The sequence below is a fragment of the Camelina sativa genome, chromosome 12 (genome assembly GCF_030686135.1).
Source record: "Camelina sativa cultivar CO46 ecotype springtype chromosome 12, ASM3068613v1".
Classification (NCBI taxonomy): Eukaryota; Viridiplantae; Streptophyta; class Magnoliopsida; order Brassicales; family Brassicaceae; genus Camelina; species Camelina sativa.
In genome coordinates this window covers 38,114,366-38,137,941 of record NC_141891.1, presented here as the reverse complement: position 1 = coordinate 38,137,941, position 23,576 = coordinate 38,114,366, and the positions used below count along the sequence as shown (strand labels likewise).

At 39.9% G+C, this 23,576-nt stretch overlaps 2 protein-coding genes, 1 long non-coding RNA gene and 1 pseudogene across 4 annotated transcripts; 3 read left to right on the top strand and 1 right to left on the bottom strand.

Annotated features, from left to right (window-relative positions):
- The first annotated feature begins 1,048 nt into the window (after window positions 1-1,048).
- LOC104733917 (disease resistance protein RML1A-like) lies at window positions 1,049-2,660 on the top strand. 2 transcript variants are annotated; one of them, XM_087477553.1, is made up of 3 exons: window positions 1,049-1,072; window positions 1,195-2,278; window positions 2,351-2,660. In XM_087477553.1, exons 2-3 carry the CDS (start codon window positions 1,211-1,213, stop codon window positions 2,639-2,641), a joined length of 1,359 nt encoding a protein of 452 aa, XP_087333679.1. In that variant the 5' UTR covers window positions 1,049-1,072; window positions 1,195-1,210; the 3' UTR covers window positions 2,642-2,660. The 2 variants fall into 2 exon arrangements, with proteins under 2 accessions (XP_087333679.1, XP_087333678.1); XM_087477552.1 differs by having other exon boundaries at window positions 1,052-1,099.
- Window positions 2,661-2,711: 51 nt separating this feature from the next.
- LOC147933289 (disease resistance protein ADR2-like) lies at window positions 2,712-3,341 on the top strand (annotated as a pseudogene).
- Window positions 3,342-3,402: 61 nt separating this feature from the next.
- On the bottom strand, window positions 3,403-12,652 carry LOC147933288 (uncharacterized). Its single transcript, XR_015573835.1, has 3 exons — window positions 12,502-12,652; window positions 8,877-12,370; window positions 3,403-3,629 (listed from the first exon to the last, which is right to left on the bottom strand). It is a non-coding gene; the product is annotated as an uncharacterized LOC147933288 (long non-coding RNA).
- Window positions 12,653-14,660: 2,008 nt separating this feature from the next.
- LOC147933287 (uncharacterized) lies at window positions 14,661-23,064 on the top strand. The gene is made up of 5 exons (XM_087477380.1): window positions 14,661-15,422; window positions 15,902-16,514; window positions 16,619-16,674; window positions 16,772-17,977; window positions 22,000-23,064. Exons 1-5 carry the CDS (start codon window positions 14,661-14,663, stop codon window positions 23,062-23,064), a joined length of 3,702 nt encoding a protein of 1,233 aa, XP_087333506.1.
- Window positions 23,065-23,576: the final 512 nt, after the last annotated feature.

Genomic DNA, 23,576 nt, shown 5'->3' with positions numbered 1-23,576 from the left:
GAGGGATGTGTTTTGATGTAAAAATGTTGGTAATTAGCTTTGAATTCTTTGCCACTGGTGTTATATATTTGGACAATGACCGTCTAGTTAATCATTCTTGGTTCACGTGAGATCAGCTACGACAGACCCACGTCTAAACAGATGCAAGTTTCATCTACGTTTGATCTTATACAGTTTTTTTTTGTAGAAGCTTTAAACGTTTCCAAGTAACTTTTATCTGCACCGCATTTGATATTTGAGTAGGTTAGAACATTGGTATCCTTTATTCTGAATCAGGAGATATTGAGATTTGTTCTAGGAACTTCTCTGTGCCTTAGAGTTTGCACTTGTATCCTAGCCAACACATGTTGCAGCACAGTACGGCCAGACTGCTTTTTTCTGTCACATTGTCTCAAAGTGTATTGCGGATCCTGATAATGATGGAAGAAGGATCCCTTGCACAAGGTTGCTATAAAGTGGAACTCATGCTTGCTTGCTTGTGTTACTTCATTTATGATGCCTTATATCTTTTCTTATACGGTTTTAAAATTGCATACTTTTGTGAAAAATGGATAGTTTATTTTGTTACCATTTAAGATGTACATTTTATTACTGAAACTGGTAACTAATAATATATGACTTTTGCGTAGATGCCATTTCGAAGCTGGGAGAGGCGGTGTTAATCAGTCCAAAGAAGCACAATGCGCTGTGCAGGAGGAGATTTCTAAGAAATGGACACGATGATCAACTTAGAAGTTAAAGAGCTAACGGTAAGCGGTTAATATTGATTTGCATGGCTCAAGCCTCATTTTTACTCTATCTCTCATGGCTGCTTCTTCTTCTTCTTCGTCGCCTGACTTTAAGAGATACCATGTCTTTTCGAGTTTCCATGGACCAGACATCCGTAGTGGATTTCTTAGTCATTTACACAATTATTTTGCAAGCAAAGGGATCACAACGTTCAACGATCAAGAGATGGAGAGAGGCCATACGATAGGGCCTAAGCTCGTGTAAGCGATTAAAGAATCTAGAGTCTCGATTGTGGTGCTCTCGAAGAAGTAACAACCGTAGCTGGGAGACACTCTCTAAACTGGTTTGTCTTTTCTCTTGGCTCTATGAGGTAGAATGTTTTATGTTTCTTAATTCATGCTTTAGCGAAGGAGTTTCTATCATTTAAACAAGACCCAACAACATGATTTTGTTTCCTCTTGTTAGGGCTAATGAAGCTGAGATGATCCAGAAGATTGCTATAGATATTTCAAACAAACTGAATGTTACACCTTCAAGGGATTTTGAAGGGATGGTGGGACTTGAAGCTCACCTGACGGAATTCAACACTTTGTTATGCCTGGAAAGTGATGATGTGATGATGATTGGAATTTGGGGTCCTGGGGGCATTGGTAAGACTACCATTGCTAGAGCTTTATTTAACCAGCTCTCTACCAATTTTCGGCTTAGTTGTTTTATGAGGAACGTCAAGGGTGTTGATGACTGGGATTCGAAGTTGTATTTGCAAAATAAGCTTCTGTCCAAAATTTTGAACCAAAAGGATATAAAGATACATCAGTTAGGCGCAATAAAAGAGTGGCTACATAACCAACGAGTGCTCATCATTCTTGATGATGTAGATGATCTAGAGCAATTAGAGGTCTTGGCTAAAGAAACTTCTTGGTTTGGTTCTGGAAGTCGGATCATTGTTACCTTAAAAGATAAGAAGATTTTGAAGGCACATGGGATCAACGATATCTACCATGTGGATTTTCCATCCGAAGAAGAAGCTCTTGAGATGTTATGTCTATCTGCTTTCAAACAGAATTCTCTACAAGATGGTTTCGAAGAGCTTGCAAGAAAAGTAATAAAGCTTTGCGGTAATCTTCCATTGGCCCTTAGGGTTGTGGGTTCTTCTTTATATAGGAAGAGCGAGGATGAGTGGAGGCTTCAATTATATGGGATAGAAACTAATCTTGATAGAAAACTTGTGGATGTCTTGAGAGTGGGGTATGACAAATTGTTAGAGAAACATCAATCTCTGTTTCTTCATATTGCATGCTTTTTCAACCATAAAAGTGTTGATTATGTGACAGCCATGCTCGCTGACAGTACTTTGGATGTCAAAAATGGGTTGAATACCTTAGCCGCTAAATCTCTTGTGTATATATCTACTAATGGGTGGATAACAATGCACTGTCTACTACAACAATTGGGTAAACAAGTTGTTGTTCAACAGTCTGACGAGCCAGGGAAACGTCAGTTTTTAGTTGAAGCCAAAGAGATTTGCGATGTTCTGGCAAATGAAACTGTAAGATCTTACCTATATATATTGCCTATTTTGTAATTGTGATAACAAATCTTGTTTTGCAATATTTGGTAGGGTACTGGATCCGTCATAGGTATATCATTTGATATGTCCAAGATTGGGACGTTCTCGATGAGTAAGCGCGCCTTTAAAAGATTGCGTAATCGCAAATACTTAAGATTCAAGTATGGACATGTAAGCTTGCTAGAGGACATGGAATATCTACCTCGTCTAAGGTTACTACATTGGGATTTATACCCAAGAAAAAGTCTTCCTCTGACATTTCAGCTAGAATGTCTCGTCGAACTCCAAATGCGATCTAGCAAGTTGGAGAAGCTATGGGGAGGAATCCAGGTTGGTATTTGATATTTTGTGGATACGTTACTAATGATTGATTTAACCTAAGTATGATGTTCCTCATCGTTTTGTGTTTGGCATGCAGCCCCTTACAAATCTCAAGAAAATAGATTTGGGTGATTCCTTGAATTTGAAAGAAATCCCAAATCTTTCAAAAGCCACTCATCTCGAGTCGTTGACACTTACCTGTTGTGAGAGTTTGGTAGTGCTTCCCTCGTCTATTAGATATCTACACAAACTAAAGAAGATGTATGCGTCAAGGTGCTCTAAGCTACAAGTTATTCCCACCAACATCAACTTAGCATCTCTTGAGGTGGTCGACATGAATTATTGCTCACGACTGAGAAGTTTTCCAGATATTTCCAGAAACATCGAGCATCTCTCTGTAGCAGGCACAAAGGTTAAAGAATTTCCTGCGTCCATTGTTGGACACAGGTCTCATCTTGATATGCTTCAGATAGGCAGCAGAAGCCTCAAGAGATTAGCACATGTCCCACAGAGTGTAACACGTCTAGTCCTAACCAACAGTGATATAAAGATGATTCCAGATTACGTCATTGTTCTCTTGCATCTACTATATCTATCCATCGAAAACTGCTGAAACCTCGTCTCAATTCATGGTCATTCCCGTTCGCTGGTCGCTCTATATGCAGACCACTATATATCACTTAAGAGTGTTGAAACAACCCTTCTCTTTTTTTTTATATAACATATAATTCGCTAGTGGTCCCATACCCACTAACATTCTAGCAACAAACAACGACCGCGGATAACCAAAGAAAACATTCCATTAATCCAATAAAATTCAAACATAAATGAACCAATAACCAATAATGCAATAATCCAAACCAACAATGAATAGCAAAGTTCCAACATCCTACAATGCTCTATCAACCTAATTCTAGCAACCTAACAATAGCTAGACCACAGTCAATCAAGCCTCTAGAACATCCTCCTCCTCATCGCCTTTGATTCTACGATCACACTTTTCCTTTACCTGCACACCACAAACAACAATTGAGATGCGTAAGTATTATCATAAATACTTAGTGAGGTCGTCCTCCCAGAACACAAGCAATACATCAAACAGGGAAAACAAGTCTCGGTTGAGACTGGTGTCGACCGACGCTTAAACCGGTGTCGATCGATGCTGCAGGGACTGGTGTCGACCGATGCTGAAAGGTGCCGATCGATGCTACTCAATATGGTGCCGACCGATGACACATGGTGTCGATCGATGCCTCTTCTGCAGACACGATCTGCGCGAAAATGAGCGATGAACTCCGACTCCAATCAACACGATTTCGACCCCAAACACATCCAAACACCTCGGAAATCACTGGGAAACACAAATACAACGAACCCAAGCAAACAAACACCACAAAAGACAAGAAAACAGCCAAAACAAGAGAGATCTCATGCTTAGATCAACCATGGTCAAGCACTCACCTCAAAAACAGAAGATTGGGGTTGAGAAATCAATGGAACAACACCTCCAGGAGCTTCTTCTTCGTTCCTAGCAACAGCTATCCCTTCTACAGCCGCAGATCTCTCCCAAAACACCAAGAACAAGCCCAGGAATTCACAAAAACAATTTCTCTCCTTTTTCTCTCTTTTCTCACTTCAACGGCGACACAACTCTTTCCCAAAACCCTCAATTTGTCGTTTAGCACTTATAAACACGATTAGGGATTTGAACTGAACCAAACCGAACCAAACAACAATTAAAACAAACCGGACCAAACCGGAAAACATGGTGTCGATCGATACACCAAGGGTGTCAATCGACACCCACACCAAAACCTTAAAAATTGGTTCGCGGATGTTACAATTCTCCCCCACCAACAAGGATTCGTCCTCCAATCCCGCCACACCGTCCATCCGTCAAGGACCTCCGTGCCACCGTCAACATGGCCCGCACGTCCCCGACCGGACTAAATACCGTCAGCCAAGGTTTTCCGTGCACTGTTGTAACAGCCCGCACACCGCCGACTGAACCATGAGGTCTCCCTCTAGCCAATATACTCGCATCAAAAACACTATTTGCTCACAACTCAGTGCTTCCCCCGTCCGTGGTCGCAACCAACGAATCATGCCGGCTCGCTATCAGGCCATCCGCCTTAAGCTACGGCATCCAGGAAGTCACCCACTCTCGGGTTGTAACCCTCGAGACATACTGACTCACTGCCAAGCCGCGGCTCACAGCTACGGTATCCAGGGAGTCTCAAATATCCCGCTCTTGGGTTGTCACCCTCGAGCGCGCTCTCGGATAGTCATCCGAAGCCTCATACCACTCCCACTCTCTGGCCACAAAGTCCATCGAGCTATCGGTATCACATGAGTTGGGCCCACACGGCCTTGAGCAAAACAAATCTGATGCCATCGAGTATCTCCCGGCTAGATCTACCTCAACACTTCCCACAAAAATTCCCTTTTTAGAAACTTTTTAATTCTGGAAACCTTCCTTTTGTGGAAACTTCATATTTATGAAAACTTCCAAAAATAGAAACCCGAGCTATTTCTCTTCTTCCCATGACAACAACAGTCAACATAAAGAAAAAAATACTCATCTTATTAATCTCAAAAATGTCATAATCGTTACAACCTCAACGAAAATACAACAGTAAAATAAGATACAACAATCCAATTCATCAACCCGCATCCCGAGCACCACCTCATCTTGGTACTTAGTCACGCAACCAACCACCCCTAAGCGACCAAGTATCAAGAGAGATGGGCTGGAATACTCCGTACCCGCTCTAGCCACGGACTACAACTCGGACCCGGCTAGACAAGCTCAAGTCGCGGCCTGCTTCTCAAACCACTTCTTAAACCTTGCCTTCATCCTCGCCTCGGGCTCCCAAGTCTGCTCCTCTACTCCATCACAGTCCCACAGGACTCTCATCAAAGGAATCTTCTTCTTCTGAAGTTCCTTGACTCTCCTCCCGAGTACCCTCAATGGTCTCGCCTCCAACGTCATGTTGGGCTGAAGATCCTCAGGAATCTTAGGCAACAACCGGTCACCCTCGTGAAGACACTTCCTCAGCATCGACACATGAAATACCTTGTGGAACGCACGCATAACCTCAGGCAACTCCAGCCGATATGCCACTGGTCCCACCCGCTCAACCACTCTGAACGGACCCATGTACCTCGGACTCAACTTAGTCTCTGTCAATGACCTGTTCGGACCCCGCAACATGGCCATCTTGAGATACACTCTATCACCAACCTGAAACTCAAGATCCTTCCTCCTCTTATCAGCATAGCTCTTCTGCCGATCCTGAGCCTCCCTCATGTTCGACCTCAGAACCCGAATCTTCTCCGAGGTCTCCTGAACAAAATCCGCACCATATATGCTCCTCTCCCCCACCTGAGTCCAACATAACGGTGTACGACACGGCCTCCCATACAAAGCCTCATAAGGAGCCATCCCAATACTAGCCTGGTAGCTCTTGTTGTAAGCAAACTCCACCAAGCTCAAATGATCTGCCCAATGACCACCCCAGTCTAACACGCACATCCTCAGCAAATCCTCCAAAATCTGGATCGTCCTCTCTGACTGACCGTCCGTCTGAGGATGATAGGCTGTACTCATATGCACCTTCGTGCCCATCTCTGCCTGAAACGCCCTCCAGAACACTGAAGTGAACTTGGAATCTCTATCAGACACAATACTAGCAGGTACCCCATGCAATCTGACTATCTCCCTGACGTACTTCCTGGCCAAAACCGCTGCTCCATCAGTTTTCTTGATGGCCAAAAACACAAACGGTCCACAATGACCCATATCGCATCAAACGTCCTCAACACAGGCAAACCCACCACGAAGTCCATCATGATCAAATCCCACTTCCACTCTGGAATGGGCAAACTCTGTAATAAACCACGAGGAACTTGATGCTCCGCCTTCACCAGCTGGCAAGTATCACACTTCGCCACCCAGTCAGCTACGTCCTTCTTCATCCCGACCCAGTGATAATACCGCTTGAGGTCACGGTACATCTTGGTCGCCCCTGGATGAATAGAGAACTTGCTCGAATGAGCCTCCCTCAGTATCTCCTGCCTCAACTCCTCACCCTTGGGCACACAAACCCCACCATGCACAAGGATAGTACCATTAGCAGAAACCTGATACTCTGAACCCGCAGCCTTAGAGGCATTCACCAGCCCCTCATCGCTCTCCTGAGCTAACCGCACTCTACTCAACAGATCTGCTCGATCAGCTGCCTCCAAACCCAAAGGCTCCTGTGAGATAGCACACAAACTCAATGCACTAATCTCACCTACCAACGCCTCCATATCCTGCTCCTAAGCCGAAGCCGCCCGCTTCCGACTCAAGGCATCTGCAACTAGGTTAGCTTTACCAGGATGGTAAGCTATGTCCAGATCATAATCCGCTACTAGCTCCATCCAACGCCTCTGCCTCAAATTCAGCTCAGGCTGAGTAAAAATGTACTTCAGACTCTTGTGATCTGTAAATACCTGTACCTTCCCACCATACAGATAAGATCTCCAAATCTTCAGAGCAAAAATCACTGCTGCCATCTCCAAATCATGAGTAGGATAATTAGCTTCGTGCTTCCGCAACTGCTGCGAAGCATAGGCTATAACCTTCCCCTGCTGCATAAGCACACAACCCAACCCCACTCCAGAAGCATCTGTATACACAACATAAGGCTCGTCCTGCTCAGGCAGTGCTAACACCGGCATGGTAGTCAACATCTGCTTGAGGCTAGCAAAACTCGCCTCACACTCCGGTGACCATACAAATGGAACATCCTTCCCTGTAAGCTTAGTCATTGGCTGTGCCATACTCGCAAAACCCCGAACAAACCTCCTGTAGGAACCCAGGAAACTCCGAATCTCAGTGGCACTCTGCGGCCTCGGCCACTCCCTGATGGACTGAATCTTCTCTGGATCCACTGAAACTCCCTCAGCTGAAACAATATGACCCAAGAATCCCACCTCACGCTGCCAGAAACTGCACTTACTCAGCTTAGCAAACAACTTCTGCTCCCGCAGCTTCTCCAAAAACTGCTCTCAGATGTACTGCATGCTTCTCAGAACTCTTGGAAAATACCAGGATGTTGTCGATGAAAATGATGACTGACTCGTCCAGAAACTCCTGAAACACGCTGTTCATCAATCTCATAAACGCAGCTGGTGCGTTAGTCAACCCGAAAGGCATCACTACAAACTCATAATGCCCATATCTCGTCCTGAAAGCCGTCTTCCTCACACCTGCCTCATGTATCGGAATCTGATGATAACCTGATGCTAAGTCGATCTTGGAGAACCAAGTAGCACCCCTCAACTGATCCAACAACTCATCAATCCTCGGGAGAGGGTACTTGTTCTTCACAGTAACTCGGTTCAAACCCCGATAGTCAATACACAACCGAAAACTCCCATCCTTCTTCTTAACAAACAGCACCGGAGCTCCCCACGGTGAACAACTAGGACGGATAAAACCCTTACTCAACAAATCCTCCAGCTGCTTCTTCAGCTCTGCCATCTCTGCTGGAGCCATCCTGTAAGGGGTCTTGGATAACGGCATCGTCCCCGGTTCCAGCTCAATAGTAAAAGGATCCGACCGAGATGGTGGTAATCCCTGCAATGACTGGAACACATCTTCAAAGTCCTCCACAACTGGAATACCGCTAACCGTAGACTTCCCCACTGACTCTTGCATAGATATAGTAACCAGATAAGCCTCACGGCCCTTCTCGATCATTTTCCCAGCCTGAACGGCTGAGATCACGAGACTCCCCGAAGTTGGTCTAATACCCTGAAAAACCAATTTCCCTCCTGGACGCTCAAACTCCACTCTACCCCGATAGCAATCCAAATGCACCCTATGCCGATGCAACCAATCCATCCCGAGAATAACATCATACAACTCCACTGGACTGATAAGAAAATCCGCTGGCCACGACTCTCCTACGATCTGGATATCAACCCCTCCAGCTCGTCCACTGACTCTCAGGAACTTGCCTCCCGCAACTCTGACAACTCCTGTACGCTCTCCAGGATCCCCTCTGATCCCCGCACTCTCAGCACACTCCGGAGTAATGAAGCTATGATAAGCTTTAGAATCAAACATGACATGGGACTTAAACCCGCCCACCAACAAGGTCCCTACATAAACCTCATGTGTTGAGAACCTAACACTTGACCACAAGCAAAAACAAAAATAATATGAATTATTGAATTGACCAAGTTTGAATCTCAGAAGTTATACCTGTGATCGCTCCTGCACTAGTGCCACCGGGCTCCCTAGTCGAGTACACCTTTGATGTCGGCTCGATCCAACCCACCGGCTGCACACCCTGCTGCACTCCTGACTGACCACCAGCCTGCACCGCTGCTACTGCCATCTGCTGCAACTTGGGACAACGAGGCTTGATATGCCCCGTCTCTCAACAGTAGTAACACACCCGAGTATCTGTCCGCGGCTCCATCACCGCCCGCTGCTCAGTCACTGCCCGCTGCTCACCTCTCTGAGGATAGTTGGTCACCTTGTGGTCCCTGCTACCACACCCAAAGCATCTCGCACCTCCATGCCTCGATCTCTGCATATCATCAAACTTCCGCTTCTGCCCATGCGCAGGCTTGCCGCCCTTGCTAGGAACAGAATGCGGCTGAGACCGCTGTGGCTGCACCGAAGAACTGACCATAACCACCTATGACCTCAAGTCATCCTCTATCCCAGCTGCAACCTCAACCAGCTCCGCTCTCATAGCATAGCTCCTCACTCTGCACCGAGTCCTCAGATCATCCCGCAGAGCCAACAAGAACCTCCGCAGCTGAGCCGACTCTGGCTCCCATGCCCGGCCTGCATACCCCACAAGCCGACTGAACTCTTCATCCATCTCCCGCACTGTACGGTCCCCCTGAGTCAACCCCAAGAATCGTGCCTCCATACGATCAAGAGCCTCCTGAGGAAAATACTTGGAGTTAAACTCCCTCACAAAATCTCCCCAAGACATACCCCGCTGCACCCTCCGAGCTGTCACCGACCTCCACCACACACGGGCATCTCCTGACAAGTAATACACTGCCAGATCCACCCTGAACTGGTCGGGACACCTAAGCGAAAGGAAAAGATCCTCCATCCGCTCTCTCCACTCATCCGCTACACTCGGATCGGTACCTCCTGAGAAATACCCCGCTCCCACTCGCTGCAGCTGCACCATCATCTATACATACTGAGCATCCACTACCTCGGCCCCCGGCTGCACACCTGCCTGCAAACCCGCCACAGGCTGCACCGCTGGAACCTGCCCACCACCCACTGGCGGCACTACTGGATCCTGCCCACCAACCACTGGCGGCACTACTGGATCCTGCCCACCAACCACTGGCGGCGCTACTGCTGGAAGTCACTGCAAAACGCGAGCTAGCAAGTCCATCAAGACATCCTCCCTGCCCGGAGCACCCTCAGCTGCAACCCTCACACCCGGGGCAACACTGTGACCGACACCGGGCCCATCTGCCCTGCCGTCACCCAAACCAGCCTGGTCTCCAGACAGACTAGGATGAACCTGTGACTCCGCCACCTCCTCACTGGCCATGCTCTGGGTCACACTCACACTGGCCTCAGGAACCTGACCTCGTCCCCGACCATGACTACGACCACGCCCACGACCACGACCACGACCGCGGCCAACATCATCCTCACCTCTAACCATCTGTATCAACAAGAACAGAAGGCTAAGCAACCAATAGTTCTAATAAAACAAGAACACAACTTACCGTGGAATCACAAAACAGCCTCGAAGAGGATGTTCTAGGACTTCATGCCACACACAATTGACCAACTCACACAATCAACCATAGCATGGAATCCTAAACATCAACAGCAAAAGCACAATGAACCCTAGACCTAGAACCGTAAGAGCTCTGATACCAAAATGAAACAACCCTTTTTTTTTTTATATAACATATAATTCGCTAGTGGTCCCATACCCACTAACATTCTAGCAACAATCAACGACCGCGGATAACCAAAGAAAACATTCCATTAATCCAATAAAATTCCAACATAAATGAACCAATAACCAATAATGCAATAATCCAAACCAACAATGAATAGCAAAGTTCCAACATCCTACAATGCTCTATCAACCTAATTCTAGCAACCTAACAATAGCTAGACCACAGTCAATCAAGCCTCTAGAACATCCTCCTCCTCATCGCTTTTGATTCCACGATCACACTTTTCCTTTACCTGCACACCACAAACGACAATTGAGATGCGTAAGTATTATCATAAATACTTAGTGAGGCCGTCCTCCCATCTACTAGGTTATACACACAAGCATATGAGACCCTCAAGTTAAGCAAGCAAACAGAACACAAGCAATACATCAAACCAGGAAACCAAGTCTCGGTTGAGACTGGTGTCGACCGACGCTTAAACCGGTTTCGATCGATGCTGCAGGGACTGGTGTCGACCGATGCTGAAAGGTGCCGATCGATGCTACTCAATATGGTGCCGACCGATGACACATGGTGTCGATCGATGCCTCTTCTGCAGACACGATCTGCGCGAAAACGAGCGACGAACTCCGACTCCAATCAACACGATTTTGACCCCAAACACATCCAAACACCTCGGAAATCACTGGGAAACACAAATACAACGAACCCAAGCAAACAAACACCACAAAAGACAAGAAAACAGCCAAAACAAGAGAGATCTTATGCTTAGATCAACCATGGTCAAGCACTCACCTCAAGAACAGAAGATTGGGGTTGAGGAATCGATGGAACAACACCTCAAGGAGCTTCTTCTTCGTTCCCAGCAACAGCTATCCCTTCTACAGCCTCAGATCTCTCCCAAAACACCAAGAACAAGCCCAGGAATTCACAGAAACAATTTCTCTCCTTTTTCTCTCTTTTCTCACTTCAACGGCGACACAACTCTTTCCCAAAACCCTCAATTTGTCGTTTAGCACTTATAAACACGATTAGGGATTTTAATTGAACCAAACCGAACCAAACATCAATTAAAACAAACCGTACCAAACCGGAAAACATGGTGTCGATCGATACACCAAGGGTGCCGATCGATACACCAAAGGTGTCGATTGATACACCAAGGGTGTCGATCGACACCCACACCAAAATCTTAAAAATTGGTTCGCGGATGTTACAAGTGTATGCTGCTCTTTCCACGGACCAATCTCGGATTTGAATTTCTACAACTGTATGAAACTCGATAAAGAATCAAAAAGAGGAATCATTCAACAATCGGTGTACAAGTATATATTCTTGCCAGGTAAAGAAATCCCTGCACCAAATTACAGGGAACTCTATAACCATCTCTCTGGCTCCAGGTTGTGAGAAGCCTTTTTCCGCGTTCTCAAGATTTAAGGCTTGCCTTTTGCTTTCACCAATTAAGAATTTCAGATATTATGACAGGATAAAATGTCTTGTAAGAAGCAAAGAAGGTGTCGAAATAAACAAAACTAGAGTGTCCCGATATTCATTTATGCCACTTGGATCTTTATCAGAACATATGTTTATGTTTTGTGGCGACTTATTTCCTAAAGGAAACAGATGCCTTATGGACGAGATTCTGTTTGATTTTAGCTCCAGTGATGTCGAGATTATGGAATGTGGTGTAAAGATCTTGGCAGAAGAAGGACATGGTAGTAGTAGAATCGAAGTAGGCTACTCCGAAACAGGAAGGCAACGTCATAGATGGAGACGCAGAAGCTTTTAAGGTATCTTAAGTTGAAAACATCAAAAACAACAAACATACAGGTCACTGGAGTTGGCTTAGGAAGCTTCGTCTGTGGAAGAAGAAGATTTAGATGAATAAGTGACAGAGCGTAGTTCAAGACGAGTGATGGTGATACCTGAGAATCTTCATAACGATGCACTGTCAGATAATTGGGTAAACCTGAAGCTGTTCAGCTCTCTAAAGATGAAAACGTCACATGTTAATGTAGGATTTTGCTTGGGAAGAAGACACTATCAATTGGTAATAAGTTTGTTAACTCATTCCTCAAAGTTCTTGATTCTTTGACATTCTCATCATATATAGTACATACATGTAACAAAATGGATTTCTTTCTGATTGTTGTTAATGTTGGAGAAAGTAAACTAACGTGTAGAGATGAACTTGGTTTTAACTTACGTGTGGAAATAAAAATCGATTTCTTTTGTCACAACACAACTACTTTTATGTATTTTACTCTTTTGTTCTTTCCAATGTACATAAAAGTCATGTATACGCAAGTAAGATTAATTTTAAAATCGCCGCCCAAATTACACAAGGAAACACAACGTTCATTTGAACAAAGATTGTTTACTCCCTAATAAGATCGAAAGAAAATTAGTGATGTAGTCAAGTATTTTTATTTTTTTAAGTCAAGTATATTTCCTTTGGACATAAATTGAAAGCTAATATTTTTTTTCATTCTTTTTTCTTGGGGATTTTTTCTCTTTCATTTAGGTAAAATAAAAGTGCATATCCAATAAAAAAAATCACATGCTTAAGTTGAATATAGTGAAACATATCATTAAGTGCTATCAATTTTACTTCTTAAATAATGTATAATAAATTACTGATTAGATACATAGTCAAAACAGTTTTGTTAATTACATATAAATAAATTTCTTTATTAAATTACCAAAAAATAGTCAAAAAAAATCAGTCAAACTTGTAACATACTATGATAGTTGATTACATTTCACCACTATGGTAGATAATTAAAAATAGAAAATATTATATATACATACCATAGCTTTAGTCGTTTTCTAATCGATTGGCGGCGCCGCATTCTATTATAGATCTAACAAAATCTTTTCTTTCTAAGATTGACACACGTCATACCTATCAAGTTTCAAGGTTGACACCATTCATACCTTTCAAATTTCAAGGTAATATACATACATCGTATCCTCTAGTTAAATTTCTAACTGATTATTTAACCTTTAATTTTTTTTTCAGCAATCATATTTTGTTAGAGCATATGCAGTGGTGAGAGACTCAATGGATCTCTCACTAATATAATATTATTATTTTTTATGTATTTAAGATTTAAATTATTATTAATATTTTTATACCTCGATTAGTTAGAGACCGACTGAGTCTCTCATTAAAATAATTTATTTTAAATATAGATTAATATTTGTAATAATATAACCTAAATATTTATTTTAATTTTGTTATAAATTAAAATACTTATAATTAATATATTTTAAATCAAATTAACTAACATTTTAAATATCTTCAAATGTTAAATAATTAGTTCTATTTCAAGTATTTTTTTTTTATTTTTTTTAGTCAAGTATTTTTCCTTTCGACATAAATTATTTTTTTTTACATAAACTGAAAGCTAGTTTTTTTTTTCTTTTTTGGGATTTTCTCTTTAATTTGGTAAAATAAAAAGTGCATATCCAAGAAATAAAATCACATGCTTAAGTTGAATAAAATCACATGCTTAAGTTGAATAAAATCACATGCTTAAGTGAATAATGTTTTTCTTATTTACAAAAATTTCAGAATAAATTTGGTTATGAAAAATTGTATACTGTTGAACCCCGAGGGGCAAGTGGTGGTTTGGCTTTATTTTTTAAAAATGAGTTAAATTTATCTATTCTCTTTGATAATGATCGTATTATTGACACACAAGCCTTGGTTGGGCAACAATTGATATTTTTGTCTTTTGTTTATGGGGATCCAGTCCCTCAACATCGCGAAAAAGTTTGGGATAAATTAATAGATATTGGGTCTTTTCGAATTGATCCCTGGTTTATTATTGGTGATTTTAATGAGTTAGTTGGAAACCACGAGAAGCAGGGTGGTGCCTTGCGACCAGCATCTTCATTTCAGCCTTTTATTTCAATGCTTCGGCATTGCGGGATGCTTGAATTTCCTTGTTATGGAGAACAATTATCCTGGCGAGGGAACCGTTGTAATAATCAAGTGGTTAGATGTCGATTGGATCGAGCCTTGGGTAATGAGGATTGGCATGGGTTTTTTACAAATTCGAAAGTGGACTATCTGGAGATGATTGGGTCGGATCATAGTCCCATTTTAGCAACCTGTTTGACGACGATTCGGAGACGGCAAAGGCAGTTTAGGTTTGATAAACGATGGTTGGGCAAGGAAGGCTTAGTTGGGGCGGTTGAGTCAGGGTGGAACCGGACAAGGAACTTTCGGATTCCGGGTTTCATCGATAAGATAAGGAATTGTAGGAATTCGATCTCCTGGTGGCAGAAAAATAATGTTAGTTCTGGTCCGTCTGTCATTGCTTCCTTGAAGACGGCGCTTCAAGAGGCGAAAATGGATGATTCGATTCCACAGGCGGAAATTAGGGACATTGAGAGGAAACTAAAAGAGGCGTATCGTGATGAGGAAATTTATTGGCAACAGAAAAGTAGAAAATTCTGGCTAAGGGTGGGGGACAAAAATACATCATATTTTCACGCATCTACCAAACAACGGCGAGTGCGTAATAGGATTGTTGGCTTATTTGATGCCAATAACGTTTGGAATGAATCAAGTTCCGGTATGGAGAGGATTGCTACATCATATTTTGAGGATCTTTTTAAGAAATCGGATAGTAGGGGTATTTCAGAGATGCTTCAAGCAGTTACTCCGACTATTACGGATAGTATGAATATAGCTCTGACTCGGGATATTTCGGAAGCGGAAGTCCGAAAAGCTTTATTCGCCATGCACCCGGAAAAAACCCCAAGACCGGACGGGATGGCGGCACTGTTCTTCCAACGGTTCTGGTCCTCTCTTAAAGGGGATTTGGTGGCCCTGGTTAGAGAATTTTTTCGAACTGGTAATTTTGATCTGCTTCTTAATGAGACTAATATATGTCTCATTCCAAAAGTGGATCGACGCAGCGGATGGCTGAGTTTAGGCCAATTAGCCTTTGCAACGTGAGCTACAAAATTATTTCCAAAGTTTTGTGTTTTCGGCTGAAGCGTTTATTGCCCGCCTTGGTTTCAGAAACACAATCAGCCTTTGTTTCTGGTCGTTTAATTACAGATAATATTTTGGTAGCTCAGGAGATGTTCCATGGGCTAAATACTAATCGTCGGTGTAATTCGGAGTTTTTGGCTTTCAAAACGGATATGAGTAAGGCATATGATCGGGTTGAGTGGGATTTTTTGGAGGCGGTTATGGTCCAATTAGGATTTGATAGAAAATAGATTTCATGGATTATGTGGTGTGTCTCGTCAGTGTCGTACCAAGTTCTCCTGAATGGTCAACCCCGGGGTTTTATTATGCCACAGAGAGGATTACGGCAAGGAGATCCTCTGTCGCCTTATCTATTTATACTTTGTACAGAGGTATTGATAGCTAATATCAAAAAGGCTGAGAGGGAGCAGAAATTAACGGGTATTTCCATTGCCCATAGTAGTCCTACTATCTCGCACCTGTTGTTCGCTGATGATAGTTTGTTCTTTTGTAAGGCAGAGGCAACGGAATGTAGGACGGTAATGGATATAATAGGTAATTATGGTAGAGCCTCAGGTCAAGAAGTTAATCTGGAAAAGTCATCTATCATGTTTGGGAAGAAGGTCCCGGAGGATATACGATCTCAATTGAAATCCGTTATTGGTATTTCGAAGGAGGGCGGTATGGGCTCCTATTTGGGTATTCCTGAAAACCTGCAGGGTTCAAAAACTAAGGTTTTTAGTTATGTCAAGGATCGATTGGATGATCGAGTAAATGGCTGGTCTGCAAAGCATTTATCGAAATGTGGTAAGGAAATTATGATTAAATCAGTGGCTTTGGCACTTCCAACACATGTTATGTCATGTTATAAATTACCACAGGAGTTGACATCTAAATTAACGAGTGCTATCTCCACTTTTTGGTGGAAATCTAATGATAAGGCTCGAGGTTTGCACTGGGTTGCATGGGACAAACTATGCAAAGATAAAAGTGAAGGGGGTTTGGATTTCCGAGCTTTGGAACAATTTAATGACACTATGCTGGCCAAACAGTTTTGGCGATTAATTCACAATCCATCATCTTTAATGGCCCGGGTGATGAGAGGACGGTATTTCAGGAACAAACATCCTCTTATGGCAAAGAAACCGAATAATCCTTCTTTTGCCTGGCGGAGCATTTTTTAAACTAAGGGATTGGTGGAACAGGGTGCGCGATGGGCTGTAGGTTCTGGTTGTTCCATTTCGGTTTGGCGGGATCCATGGTTACCGGATATTCATCCAAGATCTGCAAATGGTAGGGGGAGGTTTTTGCTCCCGAGTTTGATGGTTAATCATTTAATTAATCCAGTTACAAAGGATTGGCATTTGCCTATTCTAGAGGAGTTCTTTGATCCGGTGGATATACCACTTATTCGGAGTTTGCCAGTTAGTAAAACTTTTCAACCCGATAGATTGTTATGGCATTATACTAAGTCAGGCAGGTATTCGGTAAAGTCAGGTTATCGGTTAGCCCGGGAATTAATAGCGGAAGTGGAGTATGGGCCATCGTGCAGTTCTCTGCGGGCTCAGTCCTGGAAATTAGATGTACCTCCGAAGATTCAACATTTTTTCTGGCAAATTGCCTCGGGTACTCTTCCAGTGTTAGAACGGCTCGCGTATCGGGGTGTTCGTTGTGATGTTTTGTGTAAGCGGTGCGGTTTGGCGACGGAAATGGAAACTATTAACCACGCACTGTTTGTTTGCTCCCGGTCGCGCAGTATTTGGGAGTTGGTCCCGATGCTGTTGGAACCGGGAGGTTTCCCATTTGCCTCGATTTATGCGAATTTAGATTTCATATTTTGGAGGGCGTCTTCTCAAGGCGGGGCTTCTGATATCATCTCTTCTCTCCCCTGGATTTTATGGTCACTTTGGAAAGACAGGAATAAAAAGGTTTTCCCGGGTATTGAACTAGAGCCAATTGAGATTATAAATCAAGCGGCAACTGATAAGCTAATTTGGGAGGATGCCAAATCTTATTCAGTGAACAATCCCCTCCCTCCACCCATAGTGGAGGTGAGGGATTTTTCTATTTTCTGTCAGGTTGATGGTTCATGGAAAGGGACCGACCCTTTTCAGGGTTTGAGTTGGTGGTGCTGTAATGGTGATGATATTACGCTTCTTTTAGGAGCTCGGAGCCTCAGACGTGGCCTTTGTCCCCTACATACAGAATTGCAAGCGCTGATCTGGGCTATGGAGTCTTTACTGGCGGCTGGAGTGAGTTGTCAGGCCTTCGAGACGGATTGTGCAGAGCTTGTTGCGATGGTGCAGTCGCCAGATGATTGGCCCGCTTTCACGAATTTATTGGAGGATTTCTCGCAGCTTCGCTCCTTCTATCCATCCTTCTCCCTCGTCAAGATTCTCCGCGACGTCAACGTAAGAGCAGATTGTCTTGCTCGGTCTTCAAGATCTTTACCGTCCGAATCATTATTTGTAAACTCTTATCCTCCTGTTTGGGCAACCAATCTTGGAGTTCTCTTTTAATTAATTATTAATGTTTGGTTGAAAAAAAAAAAGTTGAATATGGTGAAGGAAGCACATCATTAAATGCTAATAATTTTACTTCTTAAATAATGTATAATAAATTATTGATTACATAGATAGTCAAAACATTTTGTTCAATTATATATCATAAATTTTCGTTATTAAATTACCAAAAAAAACAAAAATAGTCAAACTTGTAACATACTATGGTAGTTGATTAAATATAAACATTTCATCACTATGGTACAGATAATTACACATAGGAAATCATATATATAAAAGTAGAGTTTCAGTCTCTCCTTATTGGTCCACTTGGAAATGCAATTTTAACAAAAAAAAATTATATTAAAACATAAATTTAAAACAATTAATTTTCACATTTAACTCACATAATATAAAACTGAAATCTTTATAGCTTCTCCCTATAAATTATGCATTAACTTTATTTCTCCACTAAGTTGTATTAATCAATTGTATTAAAAGAAAACAATAAATTAGAATTGTAACTCTCATTTTTCTAAATGTAATTTTTCATCATTTCTCTTCCTATAAATACTCATTATCTTATTCTCTTAATCTATCACTCTTTCATTCTCTCATCTTCTTCCACTACTCTCAAATCTCTTTTTTGTTTTGTTTTGTTTTGTTTTGTATTTTTTTTTGTTGTTGTTGTTGTATGGGTTAAAAAAAATCAAATCAAATATCATTGTAAAAGCTTAGTTTTAGAGTTTGTATGATATGTATATCTTATATATTTATTTTAATCTTTAAAAATGTTTATCTCCATTTTCTATTTTATATTAACATCTTATAAGTCATTATTTTCATACTTCCTTACAATATTCATCACACAATAAGATCATAAAGTTGAAATGATCCATATGTAATTATCTATTATGTCTCTGGTTATCTCACATATTCTTGTATCATTTTAAATAAATTTATAAAGATCAATATAATATTTAAAGATCAATATAATTATCCATTTATCCATTTATAAAGACTATTTTATTTTGTGATCCAATTGTTAAATCTGCAGAGATCAATATAAGATATATATTTTTTTTATGATTTGAGGTTTTTGAAAACAAAAAGAACATAATTAAACAATTGGTTTTTTGTGTCTTTAATCAAAATAAAAAATGATCCAAAAAACAAAACATATTCAACTGGAACTTAAATATAAAAATAAAATATAATTTTAAAAATATCATTTCACTAAATTCTCTAAAGATGAAACCATTAGTATGAAATCTAGCACTATAAATTAAATTGATGAGTGAAAACAAAAAAATATATAAGTTATCCTTGGGATTTTAAAAATTATTGAGATTGAAGAATTCATATAATTTTATAAGAAAACTAATTTAGTTTGTCACTTAAAAAGTAATATTTTTTATTTTGAAATATTATGTGTAAGTGTTGAGTTTATATCAACAAACAACCAAATCATGTGAATTTTGATTCAGCCACTTGGTATTCTTTTTATTTTAGGTTATAAAAAATTAAAATATTTATTTATAATTAAAGACATGTAACTCCATTTAACTCAAATGTAACTCCTATCCAATAATTGTACATTAATTCATTCCTCCTACTAACTTATTATCTTTCAAGAGAAATTATTTTTGGTTAAATTTTAATATTTTTTATTTATTTTGGTTGGTTAAACTTATATTCATATTTTGGTTGGCTAAATTAATATATTTCTCATGTAAAATTATTGTTTATAATATATTTCTCATTTCAAAGTTTAAAGCAATATATCATATATATAAAAGTAAGGTTTTGGTCTCTCCTTATTGGTTGATTTTCATTTAATGTTTTCTAATTTTTTTAAATTTTTTTATTTGTTTTCTAATTGCTTTAAACAATATTTAAGATCCAATAAACACAATACATTTAACTCACTCATTAAAATAAAATTATAACTGAAAATAAAATAAATTATGCATTAATCATATTCTACCACTCAATTCTATTCAAACACAATAAATTACTATTGTAACTCCATAGTTCTAAATATAACTTCCATCATTTCTTATCATATAAATAAGCATTCTTACAATCTATCATTCTCTCATATTGACATTCTTTTACTATCTCATTTTCACATTCTCTCATTCTCTTCTACAATACCTCAAATCATTTTTCGTTTTTTTTTTTGTTATTTTTGATTTCTTATTTTTGTTGTATGGGTTGCAAAAAAAAAATGAAATATCATTGTAAATTGTTAATGCTAAATTTTAATTTTAGAGACTACATGATATATATTTTACATTGTTTTTATTTTAAAAGATTTATCTCTTTTATCTAATTTGGATTATTATCTTATAAGTAATCATTCTCTCTTCCTCTCCCACCAATATCAAATGTTGTTATATCTCATATGTGTTGTAAGAGTTTGATTCTATATTTTAATTTAGAAAGTATTGTATATATATAGATATTACATTGTTCTATTTTTTAAAGATTCATCTCCATTATCTAATTTGGATTACCATCTTATAGTAAACATTCTCTCCTCCTCTCCTACCAATATCAAATGTTGTTATATCTCATATGTGTTGTAACTTGTAAGAGTTTGATTCTATATTTTAATGTAGAAAGTATTATATATATTTAACATTGTTTTCAATTTTTATTTTATTTATATAAAAAATATTTCTTTTATATTTCTTGCCTTTCTAATCTATTCATATTTATTTTTTTAATTTGCATAGTTAAATTTAAATTCACATATGTTGGTTTTAACAAAACAATCAACTCTATTTGAGAATTAGATGTTCCTATTCATTTTTAAACGATCAATGTGTAACATATAAGCATTTTGTCTTGCAATCACAAGTTCCATTTCCATTGCTTAACTCCATGGTTAAACTATAATATATGTTGTCCTATTTGTAGGAATAACAACATACTTATTTAATTTATTTAAAAGAGCAGAAATTAAACGAAATAAACATTTCTCCAAATTTTATAATTCAATCAGTGAGTGTACTTATTACTTTGAAAAACTTTTACATTGAAGTTAATAAAATCATATAAGAAAACTAAAATACTATATCACTTCAAATTTGGAAGGAAACACTTGGTATTCCTTTTTAAAAAAGTCAAGACACATATAAAAATTAATTAATATTTAACTCACTTTAAAGACATTAAAGGTCATTTAACTCAAAAATAACTTCTATCCAATAATTTCATACATTACTCCCACAAATATATGTTCAAGATTGTATTTAAATATTACATAATTTTTTAGTTAGCTAAATTTATAGTCACATATATACAATATATATACATAAGAATTTATATTACTTATTAACACCATAATTCGACCCATTATTTGTTTAACTCAATAATGGTTTCAAAGCGAACTAAAGAAAAACAGAAACGATATTACTGATATTAGACCAAAACATGAGCATACAAACATAATCACTTACACGGAAGATATTTTTAAAAAATAACTTATTATTGCAACATCAACGTATGAAGGATGTACATAAGCAGTTAATTAGAAAATCTATAATACAATAAATGTATTGGAAACAATATCAGTCAATGATAAGATTGGATCCTCAAAAGCAAGAAACAACATCTTCATAATTCATAAAAAGTAAACGCCACAATTATACACATCTGAACGAAATGATATAAACATATAGTGTATTAATAAAAGTGACGGCAAAGCCCGTATATGCCTAATTAAAACGAAATAAAAAAAAAAGAGAAAACAAAAAAGACCAAAAAAAAAACAAGAAAGTGCCAACTACACCACAACCCACGCGTTGCGTGGGGAAGCACCTAGTGTTATATATACCAGAGCTACCTTTAGTCGTTTTCTAATCTATTGGCGGCGCCGCATTCTAGTGCATGATCTAACAAAATATTTTCTTTCAAGTTTTAAGATTGACACACGTCACACCTTTCAAGTTTCAAGGTTGACACGTGCCATACCTTTCAGTTGCCATACCACGATCCCGCAAGGTCTCAATAGCCAGTTCTTACAGCTGCTAAAAAGGTATGATGTTTTTAAGATGAGGCGAGAATGCGGGATCGTGGAACCATACGTGTTTATGCTTACGAGCGGTGAAGCTTGCTGGACGATGTTTGACAAAATCTTTGAGAATTTTGAGACACTTCCGAGAATTCCCTCTGACGTTTGCTTCTATCTAAGTGATAAAGAAACAGTTTGTGCGGGAACACATTTGATGGTCATTGGAAGAGAGCTGGGAGGCATGGCAGTGTGGCGTTACGAGCTAGGGCTGCATGAGTGGGTAAAAGGTCCTTCAATGATCACACCTCGTTGCATGTACGCTTCGGCGAGCTGTGGGTTCGATGCTTATTTTGCCGGTGGTCTAAAAGTAAATGGAAATCGGTATCCCGAGGTTTTGAGAAGTGTGGAGAAGTACAATGCTCAGACCAAAACCTGGTCAACGATTCCGGAGATGCATAAGAGAAGAAAATTCAGCTCAGGATGTTTCTTGCGCGGCAAGTTTTATGTGATCGGCGGTAGAAATGAGTATAATGAATACCTAACTTGTGGAGAACGCTACGATGAGGTGACAAATTCTTGGACGCTCGTCCCAGACATGCTTGGAAGCATGACGTTCATGCCTTCCCAGTCGCCTCCCCTCATCGCAGTGGCCAACAGCAACCTTTACTCGCTTGAAGCATACTCAAACGAGCTGAGGGTTTATGATGTAAACGCAAACAGTTGGAAGATACTTGGTGTTGCACCTGTGATATCAAATGCGGGCTTAGGTTGGGGCGTGGCGTTTAAGTCAATTGGAGATAGGCTTTTGTTGATTGGAAACTCGTCTCCTCATTCTTCGCGTGCAAAGATGAGAGCTTTCACATGCCGTCGTCCGTCTCCAGACGTGGAAGAGCTAGTTTGGGAAGAGCTAAATACCAACTATGGCAATGTTCAGTTCGACCATTTCATTCGTAATTGTTGTGTTATGTTTGCTTAGAATTTTTTTAAAACAAAAACTGTTGTCTGCATTTTGATTAATTCTCCTCTTTTCTTGGTTTACGTCTTGGCCTTGGGTGGTTTGGACGTAAACGTTTGTGTATCCCCCGTTTGTTTGGTTTTATCATCAATAAAGTATTTTATGTTCTGTTTCGGAAAAAAAAAGTATGTGTGTTCTTGTTACATTTGTAATGTTTACTGTGCTAATATTAGCAATAAGCCCATAAGACCCATTAAGCCATCTGTTGCTTTCATCTCTTTTTTTATTTCGTGATTTGTTTTGGGAAGAATCCCAAAGTTTTCTCGAGATGCCATGGATATATGAAGCAGAGTACAATTGATGTTCTCCGAACTTGCTCGCGAAGTAGCAGAACCAACCTACGTCAAAAGCCCCTTTAGATGTTAGTTGTTTCTTTCTGTCCTGGTTCATTAATTTCGTGTTTTGATTTATATAGTTTGTTTTTGGAGAATTTATGCGAGATCTGATGATGAACTAGTGATTTCATTGCGGAA

Bases quoted from the DNA above. Each gene is read 5' to 3' on its own strand.
- LOC104733917 (XM_087477552.1), top strand. The intron at 2,279-2,350 runs GTAAGATCTTAC...AATATTTGGTAG, and splicing joins ATGTTCTGGCAAATGAAACT to GGTACTGGATCCGTCATAGG.
- LOC147933287 (XM_087477380.1), top strand. From the start codon at position 14,661: ATGATTGGGTCGGATCATAGTCCCATTTTAGCAACCTGTTTGACGACG. The intron at 15,423-15,901 runs GTTAGAGAATTT...ATTATGCCACAG, and splicing joins AAGGGGATTTGGTGGCCCTG to AGAGGATTACGGCAAGGAGA. The intron at 16,675-16,771 runs GTATTTCAGGAA...TTGGTGGAACAG, and splicing joins GCCCGGGTGATGAGAGGACG to GGTGCGCGATGGGCTGTAGG.